Source organism: Macaca nemestrina, chromosome 10 (assembly GCF_043159975.1).
Source record: "Macaca nemestrina isolate mMacNem1 chromosome 10, mMacNem.hap1, whole genome shotgun sequence".
Taxonomy (NCBI): domain Eukaryota; kingdom Metazoa; phylum Chordata; class Mammalia; order Primates; family Cercopithecidae; genus Macaca; species Macaca nemestrina.
In genome coordinates, this window is record NC_092134.1 from 77,067,120 (window position 1) to 77,080,496 (window position 13,377).

At 47.6% G+C, this 13,377-nt stretch overlaps 2 protein-coding genes, 1 long non-coding RNA gene and 1 other non-coding gene across 6 annotated transcripts in view; 3 read left to right on the forward strand and 1 right to left on the reverse strand.

Moving 5' to 3' along the window:
• LOC105474142 (apolipoprotein F) lies at positions 1–1,671 on the forward strand. The gene is made up of 2 exons (XM_011728585.2): positions 1–116; positions 656–1,671. The coding sequence occupies exons 1-2, from the start codon at positions 101–103 to the stop codon at positions 1,618–1,620; spliced, it is 981 nt and encodes a 326-aa protein (XP_011726887.2). The 5' UTR covers positions 1–100; the 3' UTR covers positions 1,621–1,671.
• The window catches only part of LOC105474140 (signal transducer and activator of transcription 2), a 23,298-nt gene continuing 11,369 nt past the window's right edge, over positions 1,449–13,377 (forward strand). Inside the window, exons 1-12 of one of the 3 annotated variants that reach the window (XM_011728584.2) lie at positions 1,449–1,539; positions 7,066–7,203; positions 7,356–7,509; positions 7,838–7,933; positions 8,110–8,199; positions 8,291–8,366; positions 8,783–8,868; positions 9,032–9,180; positions 12,261–12,419; positions 12,521–12,613; positions 12,825–12,884; positions 13,281–13,301. In XM_011728584.2, the coding sequence (XP_011726886.2) occupies positions 7,073–7,203; positions 7,356–7,509; positions 7,838–7,933; positions 8,110–8,199; positions 8,291–8,366; positions 8,783–8,868; positions 9,032–9,180; positions 12,261–12,419; positions 12,521–12,613; positions 12,825–12,884; positions 13,281–13,301 (1,115 nt within the window). In that variant the 5' untranslated portion in view covers positions 1,449–1,539; positions 7,066–7,072. Of the gene's footprint in view, positions 1,540–2,368; positions 2,787–7,065; positions 7,204–7,355; positions 7,510–7,837; positions 7,934–8,109; positions 8,200–8,290; positions 8,367–8,782; positions 8,869–9,031; positions 9,181–12,260; positions 12,420–12,520; positions 12,614–12,824; positions 12,885–13,280; positions 13,302–13,377 lie in introns of those variants that run through there. The other 2 variants (XM_071071598.1, XM_011728583.2) reach the window with 2 other exon arrangements.
• Positions 1,646–2,392, reverse strand: LOC139356740 (uncharacterized). Its single transcript, XR_011609113.1, has 2 exons — positions 2,281–2,392; positions 1,646–1,894 (listed from the first exon to the last, which is right to left on the reverse strand). It is a non-coding gene; the product is annotated as an uncharacterized lncRNA (long non-coding RNA).
• Positions 11,267–11,330, forward strand: LOC112425294 (U7 small nuclear RNA). The gene has a single exon (XR_003016364.1). It is a non-coding gene; the product is annotated as a U7 small nuclear RNA (small nuclear RNA).

The window sequence follows — 13,377 nt, forward strand, 5'->3', positions numbered from 1 at the left end:
CATCCTTCATTGATCATAGGGGAAAGCAAATATCTCCTTTCCTCACGGGACAGAGAACTAGGCAGAACAGGATCGGGGAGCAACCAAAACTCACTTCTCAATGACTGGACTGTGTGGTAATCTGGGGTCCCTATATATGGGTGGAAATAAAACAGAATCCCTGGTGACCTGTAAATGAGGGAAACCAAGTGGGAGCAATTGGGGTGCATTTCCTATTTCCTAGGCCTTTACCTAAAAAGAACAGAAGCTTGGGGCTAGGTGCAGTGGCTCACACCTGGAAGCCTATCACTTTGGGAGGCGGAGGTGGGAGGATCACTTGAGCCCAAAGTTCAGAATCAGGCTGGGCAAGATGGCAAAACCACATCTCTACAAAAATTTTAAAAATTAGCTGGGCATGGTGTCATGCACCTGTAGTCCCAGCTGCTTGGGAGGCTGAGGCAGGAGGATCCCTTGAGCCCAGGGGTTCAAGGCAGCAGTGATTTGTGATCCCATCACTGCACTCCAGTCTGGGCAACAGAGCAAGACCCCGTCTCTAAAAAGAAAGTACAAAAGCTTGTAGGTAGGTGATGTATGAGGTGTCCCCCTAACTGAGCTGTGGGCTCACCATAGCCTTTAGGGAAATGGTTTGTATGTTTTGGATTTCTCCCCTTTCTAGGGTACTCTGCTCCAGACATGTGTGGCCTCAGACTCATCATGATACCAGTTGAGCTGCTACTTTGCTACGTCTTGCTGCACCCTGTGGATGCCACTTCATCTGGAAAGCAGACAAATGTCTTGATGCACCTTCCCTTGTCCTTGGAATCCCAGACACCCTCCTCAGACCCCTTGTCCTGCCAATTTCTGCACCCAAAGTCACTGCCTGGTTTCAGCCACATGGCCCCTCTACCCAAGTTCTTGGTAAGCCTGGCTCTAAGGAATGCCCTGGAGGAAGCTGGTTGCCAGGCTGATGTTTGGGCTCTACAGCTACAGCTCTACCGCCAGGGTGGTGTCAATGCTACACATGTCCTCATCCAGCATCTTCGAGGGCTCCAGACAGGAAGAAGCACAGAGAGGAACGTGTCAGTGGAAGCCCTGGCCTCTGCTCTGCAGCTGTTAGCCAGGGAGCAGCAAAGCACAGGAAGGGTCCGGCGCTCCCTCCCCACAGAGGACTGTGAGAATGAGAAGGAGCAAGGTATGCACAATGTCATCCAGCTGCTGCCAGGAGTGGGAACCTTCTACAACCTGGGCACAGCTTTGTATTATGCTACTCAAAACTGCCTGGGCAAGGCCAGGGAACGAGGCCGAGATGGGGCCATAGATCTGGGATATGACCTTCTGATGACCATGGCCGGGATGTCAGGGGGACCTATGGGTCTAGCGATCAGTGCTGCACTTAAACCTGCATTAAGGTCTGGGGTTCAGCAGTTGATCCAGTATTACCAAGATCGGAAAGACGCAAACATCTCTCAGCCTGAGACCACCAAGGAGGGTTTGAGGGCCATCTCAGATGTGAGTGACTTGGAAGAAACAACTACCCTGGCTTCTTTCATATCAGAAGTAGTAAGTTCAGCTCCCTACTGGGGGTGGGCCATAATCAAGAGCTATGACTTAGATCCTGGGGCTGGGAGTCTTGGGATATAAAAGAAGGTAGTAACCACAGAACTAATAAATCTAATATCCTGACAAGCTGTATACATGTCTTCAAAATTTTAAACTCCGATTTATTCAGGAGGAAGGCTGTACAGTAAAACGTAGGAACGTAAATGTTTGGGGGTTGAAGTCAGAGGGTTTGGTTTTGAATCTAGGCTCCACTTGTTAGAGCCTCCGTGATCACTGACTGGTAACTTCTTTCTTGAACTAAGATCAGTTTTTAAATTTATAAAGGAGAGAATGATTTTAACTTCAACGAGTTGCCCTGTAAATTTTAAATGACACAATTAATCTAAAGTGCTTATCACAGTACTCTCAATAAATAGCTATTAGCCAGGTGCAGTGGCTCATGCCTGTAATCCCAGCACTGTGGGAGGCCGAGGCAGGAGGATCACCTGAGGTCAGGAGTTCAAGACCAGCCTGGGCAACATGGCGAAACTCCGTCTCTACAATAAACACAAAAAATTATCCTGGCGGAGTTATGCACGCTTGTAGTCCCAGCTACCTGGGAGGCTGAGGCGGGAGAATCACCTGAGCCCGGGTGGTCGAGGCTGCAGTGAGCCGAGGTCGCGCCACTGCACTCCAGCCTGGGTGATAAGAGTGAGACCACGTCTCAAAAAAAAAAAAAAAAAAAAATACTGTTTTCATTACCTCAGCCCTCCTCTTCCTATCCCAAGGCGTCGAAATTCCGGTCCCACCCCTTCCCATGGAGCCCTTGGCGTCTACAGGCTCCTCAAGCTAGTTTCGGTTCCGTGGCTCACGAGCGGGTTCTCGAAAATCAGCTGTTTCAGTCTTGGGCCAGTCCACTAATTAGACTCCTCCCCTCGTAAAAGTGCCTACTTGAACTTCTCCACCAATCGCTGGAGCTGCAGGTGTGGTTTCGGCTCAGCTTGTCCCGCCCCGCGGGGGGGTGTAGTTGCGGCGGCGCCAGTGAGTTCGCAGTCTGGGAAGGGCTTGACTGAGTGGCAGCCAGTGTCGGGGTGGCGACTGGGAATGGGGCCGCTCCGGACTTCCGCTGCCAACTACAAGGGGGCGGGTCCGAGGGTGTAGGCCGAAGTTGTAGGCGGGGCCTGAGGCTCTAGTACCCGAACTCCTTCTACGGACGGGAAGTCGCGACCAGAGCCAGTGGAGGGCGCGGGGACTGCAACCCTAATCAGGTACGGGCCCTGAGAGGGTGTGCTGAGGTAGGGGTGGAGGTGAGAGTGAGAGTTCCTCCCAGGGAAGGGCGACTGGCCCCAGGAGTTACGCCCTGGAGGGGGCAGCTTCTGTCCCCAGGTTGAAAGAGGAGCTGTCTGTCGCCTGCTCGGTTCTCGATCTTCTCCTGTCCAGCCTATCTCCCCAACCCCAAAGCCCCTCCCCGAAAACTGCCCTGCAGCTTCCGAGACCCGGAATCTGGCATTGTTGGTTCGGTATTTGACGTTACTCTGCTCTGCATTATTTTTTATCTTCACCTAAAAACGATGTTCAAAGATAGATAAATCTAAAAACAAAGATAGATAAATCTATCGTCTTTATTTGTTTTGTTTAAAAGTATAAGCTACTGAAAGATGAAACATTGCCTAAGGTCACACACAAAATTCAGTTCATTTCAGAAAAGCTTCTTGAGTGCAAAATATGTGCTTAAGAGTGAGAGATAATGAGAAAAAATTGTTTTAGCTCTTTTTTTTTTTTTTTTTTTTTTTGAGACGGAGTCTCGCTGTGTCTCCCAGGCTGGAGTGCAGTGGTGTGATCTCGGCTCACTGCAAGCTCCGCCTCCCGGGTTCACGCCATTCTCCCGCCTCAGCCTCCCAAGTAGCTGAGACTACAGGCGCCCGCCACCACGCCCGGCTAGTTTTTTTGTATTTTTAGTAGAGACGGGGTTTCACCATGTTAGCCAGGATAGTCTCGATCTCCTGACCTCGTGATCCACCCGCCTCGGCCTCCCAAAGTGCTGGGATTACAGGCTTGAGCCACCGCGCCCGGCCTGTTTTAGCTCTTAACCTCAGTGTTTGCAATCCATTCGGGGAGACCAGGTTTTTTGTTTTGTTTTCATATTTGAATCTTTGCTGACTTGCTCCTTTAATATCAGACACTTAAATCCTCAAGAATTGGGACCTCATTATTATTATTATTATTATTATTTTATTTATTTATTTATTTTGAGACGGAGTCTCACGCTGTTGCCCAGGCTGGAGTGCAGTGGCGCGATCTCGGCTCACTGCAAGCTCCGCCTCCCGGGTTCCCGCCATTCTCCTGCCTCAGCCTCCTGAGTAGCTGGGACTACAGGCGCCCGCCACCGCGCCCGGCTAATTTTTTGTATTTTTAGTAGAGACGGGGTTTCACTGTGGTCTCGATCTCCTGACCTTGTGATCCGCCCGCCTCGGCCTCCCAAAGTGCTGGGATTACAGGCTTGAGCCACCGCGCCCGGCCTATTATTATTATTATTATTATTATTATTATTATTATTTTAGAGATGGAATCTCAGTATGTTGCCCAGGCTCGGTTTCAAACTCCTGACTGAGCTCAAGCCATCCTCCCGTCTTGTGGGCCTCACAAAGTGCTGGGATTACAGGCATGAGCCACCATGCCTGGCCACCTAATCATTTTTTTAACTTATATTTTTTTGTATCATAAAAGCAATACAGACACATAGTTTTAAAAATCAAGCACTACTAAAAGGGTTAAAATGAAAATAGCCCCTGCCCAATCCCTCCCTTCCCTTGTTCCTGCTGGAGGTAGAAGGGCAGCTGATGTTATTCATGTTAGTAGAAGACTATACCACCCCAAGCATTTCTTTTTACTTTGTAATAAAATCATGTGACCTTTTTAGACCACTAATGTGCATGAATTCTGTTTTGTTAGGCTCAGGCTGCAACAAGCTTAAGTTTCAGTTTCCTAAATAGACACCAGATGGCAGCGAGCAGGGAACAGTGGGGAGAAAGATGCAAGGCACAGCCTGCTTGGTGACAGGCAAAAGCCAATTCATTGTTGTTGTTTTGATTCAGAGACTGCACTCTGTCTCCCAGGCTGGATGTGATCTCCACTTACTGTAACCCCTGCCTCCTGGGTACAGGCCATTCTCCTGCCTCAGCCTTTTGAGTAGCTGGGATTACAGGTGCCCACCAACATGCCTGGCTAATTTTTTTGTATTTTTAGTAGAGACAGGATTTCACATTGGCCAGGCTGGTCTTGAACTCCTGACCTCAAGTGATCCTCCCGCCTCTTCCAAAGTGCTGGAATTACAGGCATGAGCCACTGTGCCCTGCCAAAACAAAAAAAACAAAAAAAATTTAAGTGAAGTTTCAGGATCTCACAAAGTTGATAACTTATAATCATATTCAAGATTCACAGGTCATAAACGTGTCATATTCTTAGGGACTGAGCAACCCGTTGCATAGCATTTAGATGTCTTCTAGCATGGAGCTCCTCCTTCCTATATGGAGGGCAGTTTATAGGGTGTACTTACCTAACCTCCAAAAAGATTTAGCTCCTAAAAAAGCTTCAGGTGGCCGGGCACGGTGGCTCACACCTCTAATCCCCGCACTTTGGGAGGCCAAGGTGGGCAGATCACCTGAGGTCAGAAGTTCCAGACCAGCCTGGATGACATGGTGAAACCCCATCTCTACTAAAAATACAAAAATTAGCAGGGCATGGTGGTGGACGACTGTAATCCCAGCTAGTCAGGAGGCTGAGCCAGGAGAATCCCTTCAACTCGGGAGGCAGAGTTTGCAGTGAGCCGAGATCATGTCACTGCACTCCAGCCTGGGTGACAGAGCAAGACTCCATCTCAAAAAAAAAAAAAAAAGCTTCAGGGTCAGCAGGGATCATGCTGTAATAAATACTTAACATCAACACTGATCTTTAAATGCTTATATTTGTTTAGCATAAACAAATATAAACAACAAACACATAAATGCAAAATAAATGAATTAGAGAGATAGATGAAATAAGATAGTGGAAACAGTAGTTTGTTAAAGCTGGATGGTGATCCTTGTACTAGTCACTCTGCTTTAGTGTGTGTTTGAAAATTACCATTAGGCTGGTTATGGTGGCTCATGCCTGTAATCCCAGCATTTTGGAAGGCTGAAGCAGGCAGATCACTTGAGCTCAGGAGTTTGAGATCTGCCTGGGCAACATGGCAAAATCCTATCTCTACAAAAAATTAGCTGGCGTGATAGCACACTCCTGTAGTCCCAGCTCCTTGAGGGGCTGAGGCAGAGAATCGCTTGAACCTGAGAGATCAAAGCTGCAGTGAGCCAAGATCATGCCACTGCACTCCAGCCTGGGTGACCAAGTGAGACCCTGTCTTAAAAAAAAAAAAAGAAAAGAAAATTCCCATTAAAGCACAAAGGCCCACTTACTGAAGCTATTAAAATACAGGTTGGGGCCGGCTGGGTGCGGTGGCTCACACCTGTAATCCCAGCACTTTGGAAGGCTGAGGTGGGCAGATCACGAGGTCTGGAGATCAAGACCATCCTGGCTAACACGGTGAAACCCTGTCTCTACTAAAAATACAAAAAAAATTAGCCAGGCATGGTGGCGGGCGCATGTAGTCCCAGCTACTCGGGAGGCTGAGGCAGGAGAATGGCATGAACCCAGGAGGCGGAGCTTGCAGTGAGCCAAGATCGCACCACTGCACTCCAGCCTGGGTGACAGAGCGAGACTGCATCTCAAAAAAAAAAAAAAAAAAAAAAAAATATACAGGTTGGGGCCACAGTGGCTCATGCTTGTAGTCCTAGCACTTTCAGAGTCCGAGGTGATTGGATCACCTGAGGTCAGGAGTTTGAGACCAGCGTGGTCAACATGGCAAAACCCCATCTCTACTAAAAAAAATACAAAAATTGGCCGGGCATGGTGGTGGGCGCCTGTAATCCCAGCTACTCAGGAAGCTGAAGCAGAAGAATCGCTTGAACCAGGGGGATGGAGGTTGCAGTGAGCCAAGATCATGCCACTTCACTCCGGCCTGGGCAACAGAATGAGACTCCATCTAAAAAATATATATATATATATACAGATTAGGCATTTCTAATCTGAAAAATTGGGCTCCACAGTTTTCCAGTGAGCATTTCCTTTGAGCATCATATGGGTGCTCAAAAAGTTAGATTTTGGACCATTTCAGATTGCAGAGTTTTGGATTAGGGATGCTCAACTGGTAAGTAATGCAGATATTCCAAAATCTGGACAAATCTGAAATCCAAAATGCTTGGAATAGCAGATACTCAACCAGTAGCACTCCCTGGAAGAATATGCACCAAACTGATAGCAGTGGTTACTTCTGGAGAGGAGGGGAAAGAACCAAGATTAGGAGTAGGGTCAACATAGACTTTAATGTTTTCAATATTTTTATTACTTGTATAATTTAAACATTTTAAATTAGTAATAATGAACAATCATGAAACTATGGATGATTTAGTCCAGCAAAATATCCAGTTGGGAACCCTCATCTTTCTGATGCAGAGCCCAAATGGCACAGTGGGAAATGCTGCAGAATCTTGACAGCCCCTTTCAGGACCAGCTGCACCAGCTTTACTCATGCAGTCTCCTGCCTATGGACATTCGACAGTACTTGGCTGTCTGGATTGAAGACCAGAACTGGTGAGGCCTTCAGGAAGTTGGGGGAATGAGAAAGGTGGTGCCTTACTTCTGGGCCCCCAGGATCCTGGAATCATTAATGGCGGGAGGGGGTTGGAAAGCCTCAGGATTACAGTAAGACTGCAGAGACACTAATCCTTATTCCTGGTTCCCAGGCAGGAAGCTGTACTCGGGAATGATGATTCCAAGGCTACCATGCTATTCTTCCACTTCTTGCATCAGCTGAACTATGAGTGTGGCCGTTGCAGCCAGGACCCAGACTCCTTGTTGCTGAAGCACAATTTGCGGAAATTCTGCCGGGACATTCAGGTACTTGGAAGGGTTGAGAGCAATGAGGTAGCACTGGGAGCTGAGTATAGAGGAGTAGGATTTGGAGAATGGAATAGTACCTGGAGGTGCAAAGGGAGACAGGGACAAATCTGGGGAAAGAAGGACAGAGTCTGGACTTGGGGAATTACCAGCAGAGAGGAGGGCTGCATATACATGACACAGTTGGGAGGATGCTATGGTGAAAAGAAAAAGGGCTAGGAACCCCGAAGGAAGAAGAAATACTGTGGACATTGGTGGGGAAGGTCTAGGATGATAGGTCATTGAGAGTGGTTGAATTGGATCAATACTTTCTGTTTTCCTATTCTAGGCCTTTTCCCAGGGCCCTACCCAATTGGCTGAGATGATCTTTAACCTCCTTCTGGAAGAAAAAAGAATTTTGATCCAGGCTCAGAGGGCTCAACCGGTGAGGACAATTCAGTGGTATTGTTGGAAACTTCTGAAATAGAGACGAACCATGGAAAGCACTCAGGGAGTTGTCTCACAACAGCATCCCCCCCAACATCCTGTGGTATGATTTCAGGCCTGAACTTAAGGCATGAAAGGCCAGAGTTAAAACATGCTCAGAGCCTCTTTTTTCAGGAGCAAGGAGAGCCAGCTCTTGTAACACCTGTGGAGAGCCAGCAACATGAGATCGAATCCCGAATCCTGGATTTAAGGGCTATGATGGAGGTTAGTAGATGTGGTAGGAGTTAGGGTGGGCAGCATTCAGTCTAATACCTCCCTGAAAAGCAGCCTAATTGGGGTCCTCTCCCCTCTGCAGAAGCTGGTAAAATCCATCAGCCAACTGAAAGACCAGCAGGATGTCTTCTCCTTCCGATACAAGATCCAGGCCAAAGGTAGGAAGCACATTGAGGGGCTGGAGAAAGATAAGTGCCTGCTGAGAAGCCAGAGCTGGAAGTGAACAGGAGAAAGCTCCAATGAGCAGTAGTCACTGTCAGACACACCCCACTGACTACAGTCCTGCTGCCATGCAAAGCTGGAAGTGCCAGGGTGTTTTGTGGAGGTTGAGCTGGAGGTGTAGCTGGGAGACAGTAAATGTTGAGAAAATGCATGGAAAACTAACAGTGTTTTATTTGAGGGGGTGTCTGGTCCAAGCATGACCATTCAGAATTTGCCTGAGGGTCCCACAGGTGCCTGTGCTTTGGTTTCCCTTTCTTCCTCCACAAAATTCCTCCTTCCTGAATCCAACTGAGACCCCAGTCAGGAAGGAGAGGAAAGAACCCCTGGACTGACTCCTGTTCCCACCATCCAGGGAAGACACCTTCTCTGGACTCCCATCAGGCCAAAGAGCAGCAGATTCTGCAGGAAACTCTCAATGAACTGGACAAAAGGAGAAAGGTGGGAGGCAGAGGACAGAATGTGTGGGCAACAGGGACCTGGAAAAATGAGGGATGTGGGGACCCTGGTCCTCTAGCACTGGCTTCTTTGTTTCTTCATCCCCAGTTGGGTAGTGGAGGGTGAAAGAGAGAGATGCTCAAAACTCACATTATCTCTTTCCTAGGAGGTGCTGGATGCCTCCAAAGCACTGCTAGGCCGATTAACTACCCTAATCGAGCTACTACTGCCAAAGTTGGAAGAGTGGAAAGCCCAGCAGCAAAAAGCCTGCATTAGAGCTCCCATTGACCACGGGTTGGAACAGCTGGAGAAATGGTGAGAGGTACCACCCCAACCCTTGTCCTCGCCATGCACTGTGATTTGTAAGTTGCAGTGCCCTGCATATAGCAAGATATACTGTTCTCTATTGGTCTCTGCACCCCAGAATGAGCCCTGCTCCCTGCTGACTGCAGCTCTATTGTACTCCTCATCCTCACCACCCGGGGAGCCCAGAGCCCAGTCTCCTTCAGGGAAAGGAATGAATTAACCTACAATCTGATTTTTTTCTTCCTTTTTAATCACCCAGAAATATATATCTATATATGTATATAGATATATATTTTACTGCAATGAATACAATGACAAGAAAGGAAGGAAGGAAGGAGGAAGAGAAAATTACCTATTATCTAACTTATTAAACAAAAATGGAATCATATTGTTCATACTATTTTGAAACCTATGAGTTTTTTTAAACTTAACAGTATTTTTTATACATATGTGTGTGTGTATATATATAATTTTTTTTTGAGACGGAGTCTCACTCTGTCGCCCAGGCTGGAGTGCAGTGGCACGATCTCGGCTCACTGCAAGCTCCGCCTCCCGGGTTCACGCCATTCTCCTGCCTCAGCCTCCCGAGTAGCTGATACTACAGGTGCCCGCCACCATGCTTGGCTAATTTTTTGTATTTTTAGTAGAGACGGAGTTTCACCGTGTTAGCCAGGATGGTCTCGATCGCCTGACCTCGTGATCCGCCTGCCTCGGCCTCCTAAAGTGCTGGGATTACAGACGTGAGCCACTGTGCCTGGCTTTAAAAATTTATTATAATTTAGACTTTTAAAAATATACCAGGCCAGTCATGGTGGCTCATGCCTGTTATCCTAGTGCTTTGGAAGCCTGAGGCAGGAGAATCACTTCAGGCTTGGGGTTTGAGATCAGCCCGGGAAACATAACAAGACCCCATCTCTACAAAAAAAAAAAATTTTTTTTTTTTTTAATTAGGCATGTCCAGACGCAGTGGCTCATGCATGTAATCCCAGCACTGTGGGAGGCCAAGGTGGGCAGATCCCTTGAGGTGAGGATTTCAAGACCAGCCTGGCCAATGTGGTGAAACCCTATCTCTACTAAAATACAAAAATTTGCCGGGTGTGGTGGCTCATGCCTATATTCCTAGCTACTCGGGAGGCTAAGGCAGGAAAATCGCTTGAACTCGGGAGGCAGAGCTCAGCCGCAGTAGCGCCACTGCACTCCAGGCTGGGTGACAGAGCGAGACTCCGTCTCAAAAAAAAAAAAAAAAGAAATTAGGCATGGTGGCACACGCCTGTAGTCTCCAGCTACTCAGGAGGCTGAGGTGGGAAGACTGCTTGAGCCCAGGTGTTCGAGGCTGCAGTGAGCCATGATTATACCACTGCAGTCCAGCCTGGACAACAGAACGAGACCCTGTCTCTAAAAGTATATATGTACACATACCATAATACCCAGCTACTGAGGAGGCTGAGGCAGAAAGAGTGCTTGAAGCCGGGCACGGTGGCTCAAGCCTGTAATCCCAGCACTTTGGGAGGCTGAGACGGGCGGATCACAAGGTCAGGAGATCGAGACCATCCTGGCTAACACGGTGAAACCCCGTCTCTACTAAAAAATACAAAAAACTAGCCGGGCGAGGTGGCGGGCGCCTGTGGTCCCAGCTACTCCGGAGGCTGAGGCAGGAGAATGGCGTAAACCCGGGAGGCAGAGCTTGCAGTGAGCTGAGATTCGGCCACTGCACTCCAGCCTGGGCGACAGAGCCAGACTCAGTCTCAAAAAAAAAAAAAAAAAAAGAAAGAGTGCTTGAGTCCAGGAGTTTGAGGTCAGCCTGACCAATATAGCAAGACCCTTACCTCTTTTAAAAAAAAAAAAAGTAGATAAAAAAATACCACAATTGCTCAGGTAGATTGAAAAACAGGCATATAGTACTTATAGTACAGGACCAGCATGCATGCGTGCATTTATTGATTGATTGATTGACTGATTGAGACAGGGTCTGTCTCCATCTCCCAGGCCAGAGTGCTTGGCCTTAAGTGATCTGCCCACCTTTGCCTCCCAAAGTGCTGAGATTACAGGTGTGAACCACCATGTCAGCTGGGGAGGCTTTTTAAAAGATAGTTCCAGGTGTTACAGCTCTTTTAGAATTTGTCTAGCAGGCTTTCAAGTTTTTGCCAGAAACCACCTCCACCCCCACCCTCACCCCCACCAAAAAAAAAAGATAGTTGCAAATGTTTCCCAGAATAGTTGTCCTGATCGGATCTGTTTTCTCATGTGTAGTGTTTGGTTGTTTTCCTGTCACCACATTGCTGATTATTATCATTTTTAATTATAGAAACAGTAAAGTACAGTAGTTAAAAATGTGAGTTGGGGCTGGGTGCAGTGGCTCACGCTTGTAATCCCAGCACTTTGGAAGGCTGAGGCGGGTGGATCACCTGAGGTCAGGAGTTCGAGACCAGCCTGGCCAACATGGCAAAACCCCGTCTCTACTAAAAAATATATATATATATAAATTAGCTGGGCGTGGTGGTACACACCTGTAATCCCAGCTACTCAGGAGGCCGAGGCAAGAGAATCTCTTGAATCCAGGAGGTGGAGGTTGCAGTGAGCCAAGATCACGCCATTGCACTCCAGCCTGGGCAACAAGAGTGAGACTCTGTCTCAAAAAAAAAAAAAAGTGTCAGTTGTACAATGGGACTGCCTGGGATCACATACAAGCTTCATCCCTTACTAGTTGTATGACCTTGAGCAAGTCACTTAACCTTTCTGTGCCTCAGTTTTATCATCTGTAATGTGGGGATAATAATAGTACCTGCCTCAGAGGTTGTTTTGAGGATTGAATGTGTTAATATGTGGAAAGGGCTTAATATAAGTTGTACATAGCATATGAAAGCTGTTATGTTAAATCTGTTAGCAGTTTTATATGTGAAAATAGCTTCGATTTTCATTTCTTAGATTATGAATCATGTTGAATAATCCTTTACACGCTTCCTGGATTCTTCTCCCCCCACCCCCAAGTCAGTTTCTGACTCGTCACATATTTATGGAGAGGTCTTGGAACCTGGATGGGGGAATCCAGGAAACTCATGGATTCCTTCTTCCTGAATTTTATCACCCAGGTTCACAGCTGGAGCAAAGCTGTTGTTTCACCTGAGGCAGCTGCTGAAGGAGCTGAAGGGACTGAGTTGCCTGGTTAGCTATCAGGATGACCCTCTGATCAAAGGGGTGGACCTACGCAACGCCCAGGTCACAGAGTTGCTACAGCGTCTGCTCCACAGGTCTAGAGGCCAGGCAGGAACCCTGGGGGAAAGAAGGAACAAGGGAAGCCATTCTTACAGATACTGAGCTATATATTCTTTCCACACCTCTCTCTCCTCAGAGCTTTTGTGGTAGAAACCCAGCCCTGCATGCCCCAAACTCCCCATCGACCCCTCATCCTCAAGACTGGGAGCAAGTTCACCGTCCGAACAAGGTTGGCATTCCAGAACTCATTCCTGCTTGCTTTTTCCAACCCTGCCACTTTGTATTTTCTGGCTTTACAGCTCTTCCCACTCTTGGCTTTTTCTTCTCTCTTTCCTCTCAGTCTCCCTACCTCTTATAATCCCTCTTCTCTTTTTCAAACATCTGACCTATCCAGAAGGTTGAGGTTGACCACTTTCCCCTATCCCCCTTCCTTCCCACAGGCTGCTGGTGAGACTCCAGGAAGGCAATGAGTCACTGACTGTGGAAGTCTCCATTGACAGGTAAATTGGAGCAGGTGAAGGGTGGCCAGGACATGGGCTGCTGGGGTGGAGGAGATACTCATTCTTCACAACAGGGTCTAGGGCTATCTTCTTCCTCCTTCCGTTCCTATCTCATAGAAATTATAATTCATTTCTTTTGTTGAACACTTACTTTGTGACATGCAGCATGTCAGGTACTCATTTAATTGTCACACCAACCCCATGAATTAACTATTACCGGTGCACCGTACAAACAAAGATACAGGCTTAGAGAGACTGATTACATCTCTTCTCAAGACCATGTAGCTAGTGAGCTCAAGTCAGGTTTGAACCCAGGTCTATCTGATCCCAAAGACCAAACTCCTAACTTCCATACTCTTTTGCCCGATGATTTTTTTTTAATTTATTTCTTTTCAGGAATCCTCCTCAATTACAAGGGTAGGTGCTTGACAAGGACACTGCAAACATCTGTACACTGCACGACCTGCAGAACCACATTCGGCATCCCTGGTGG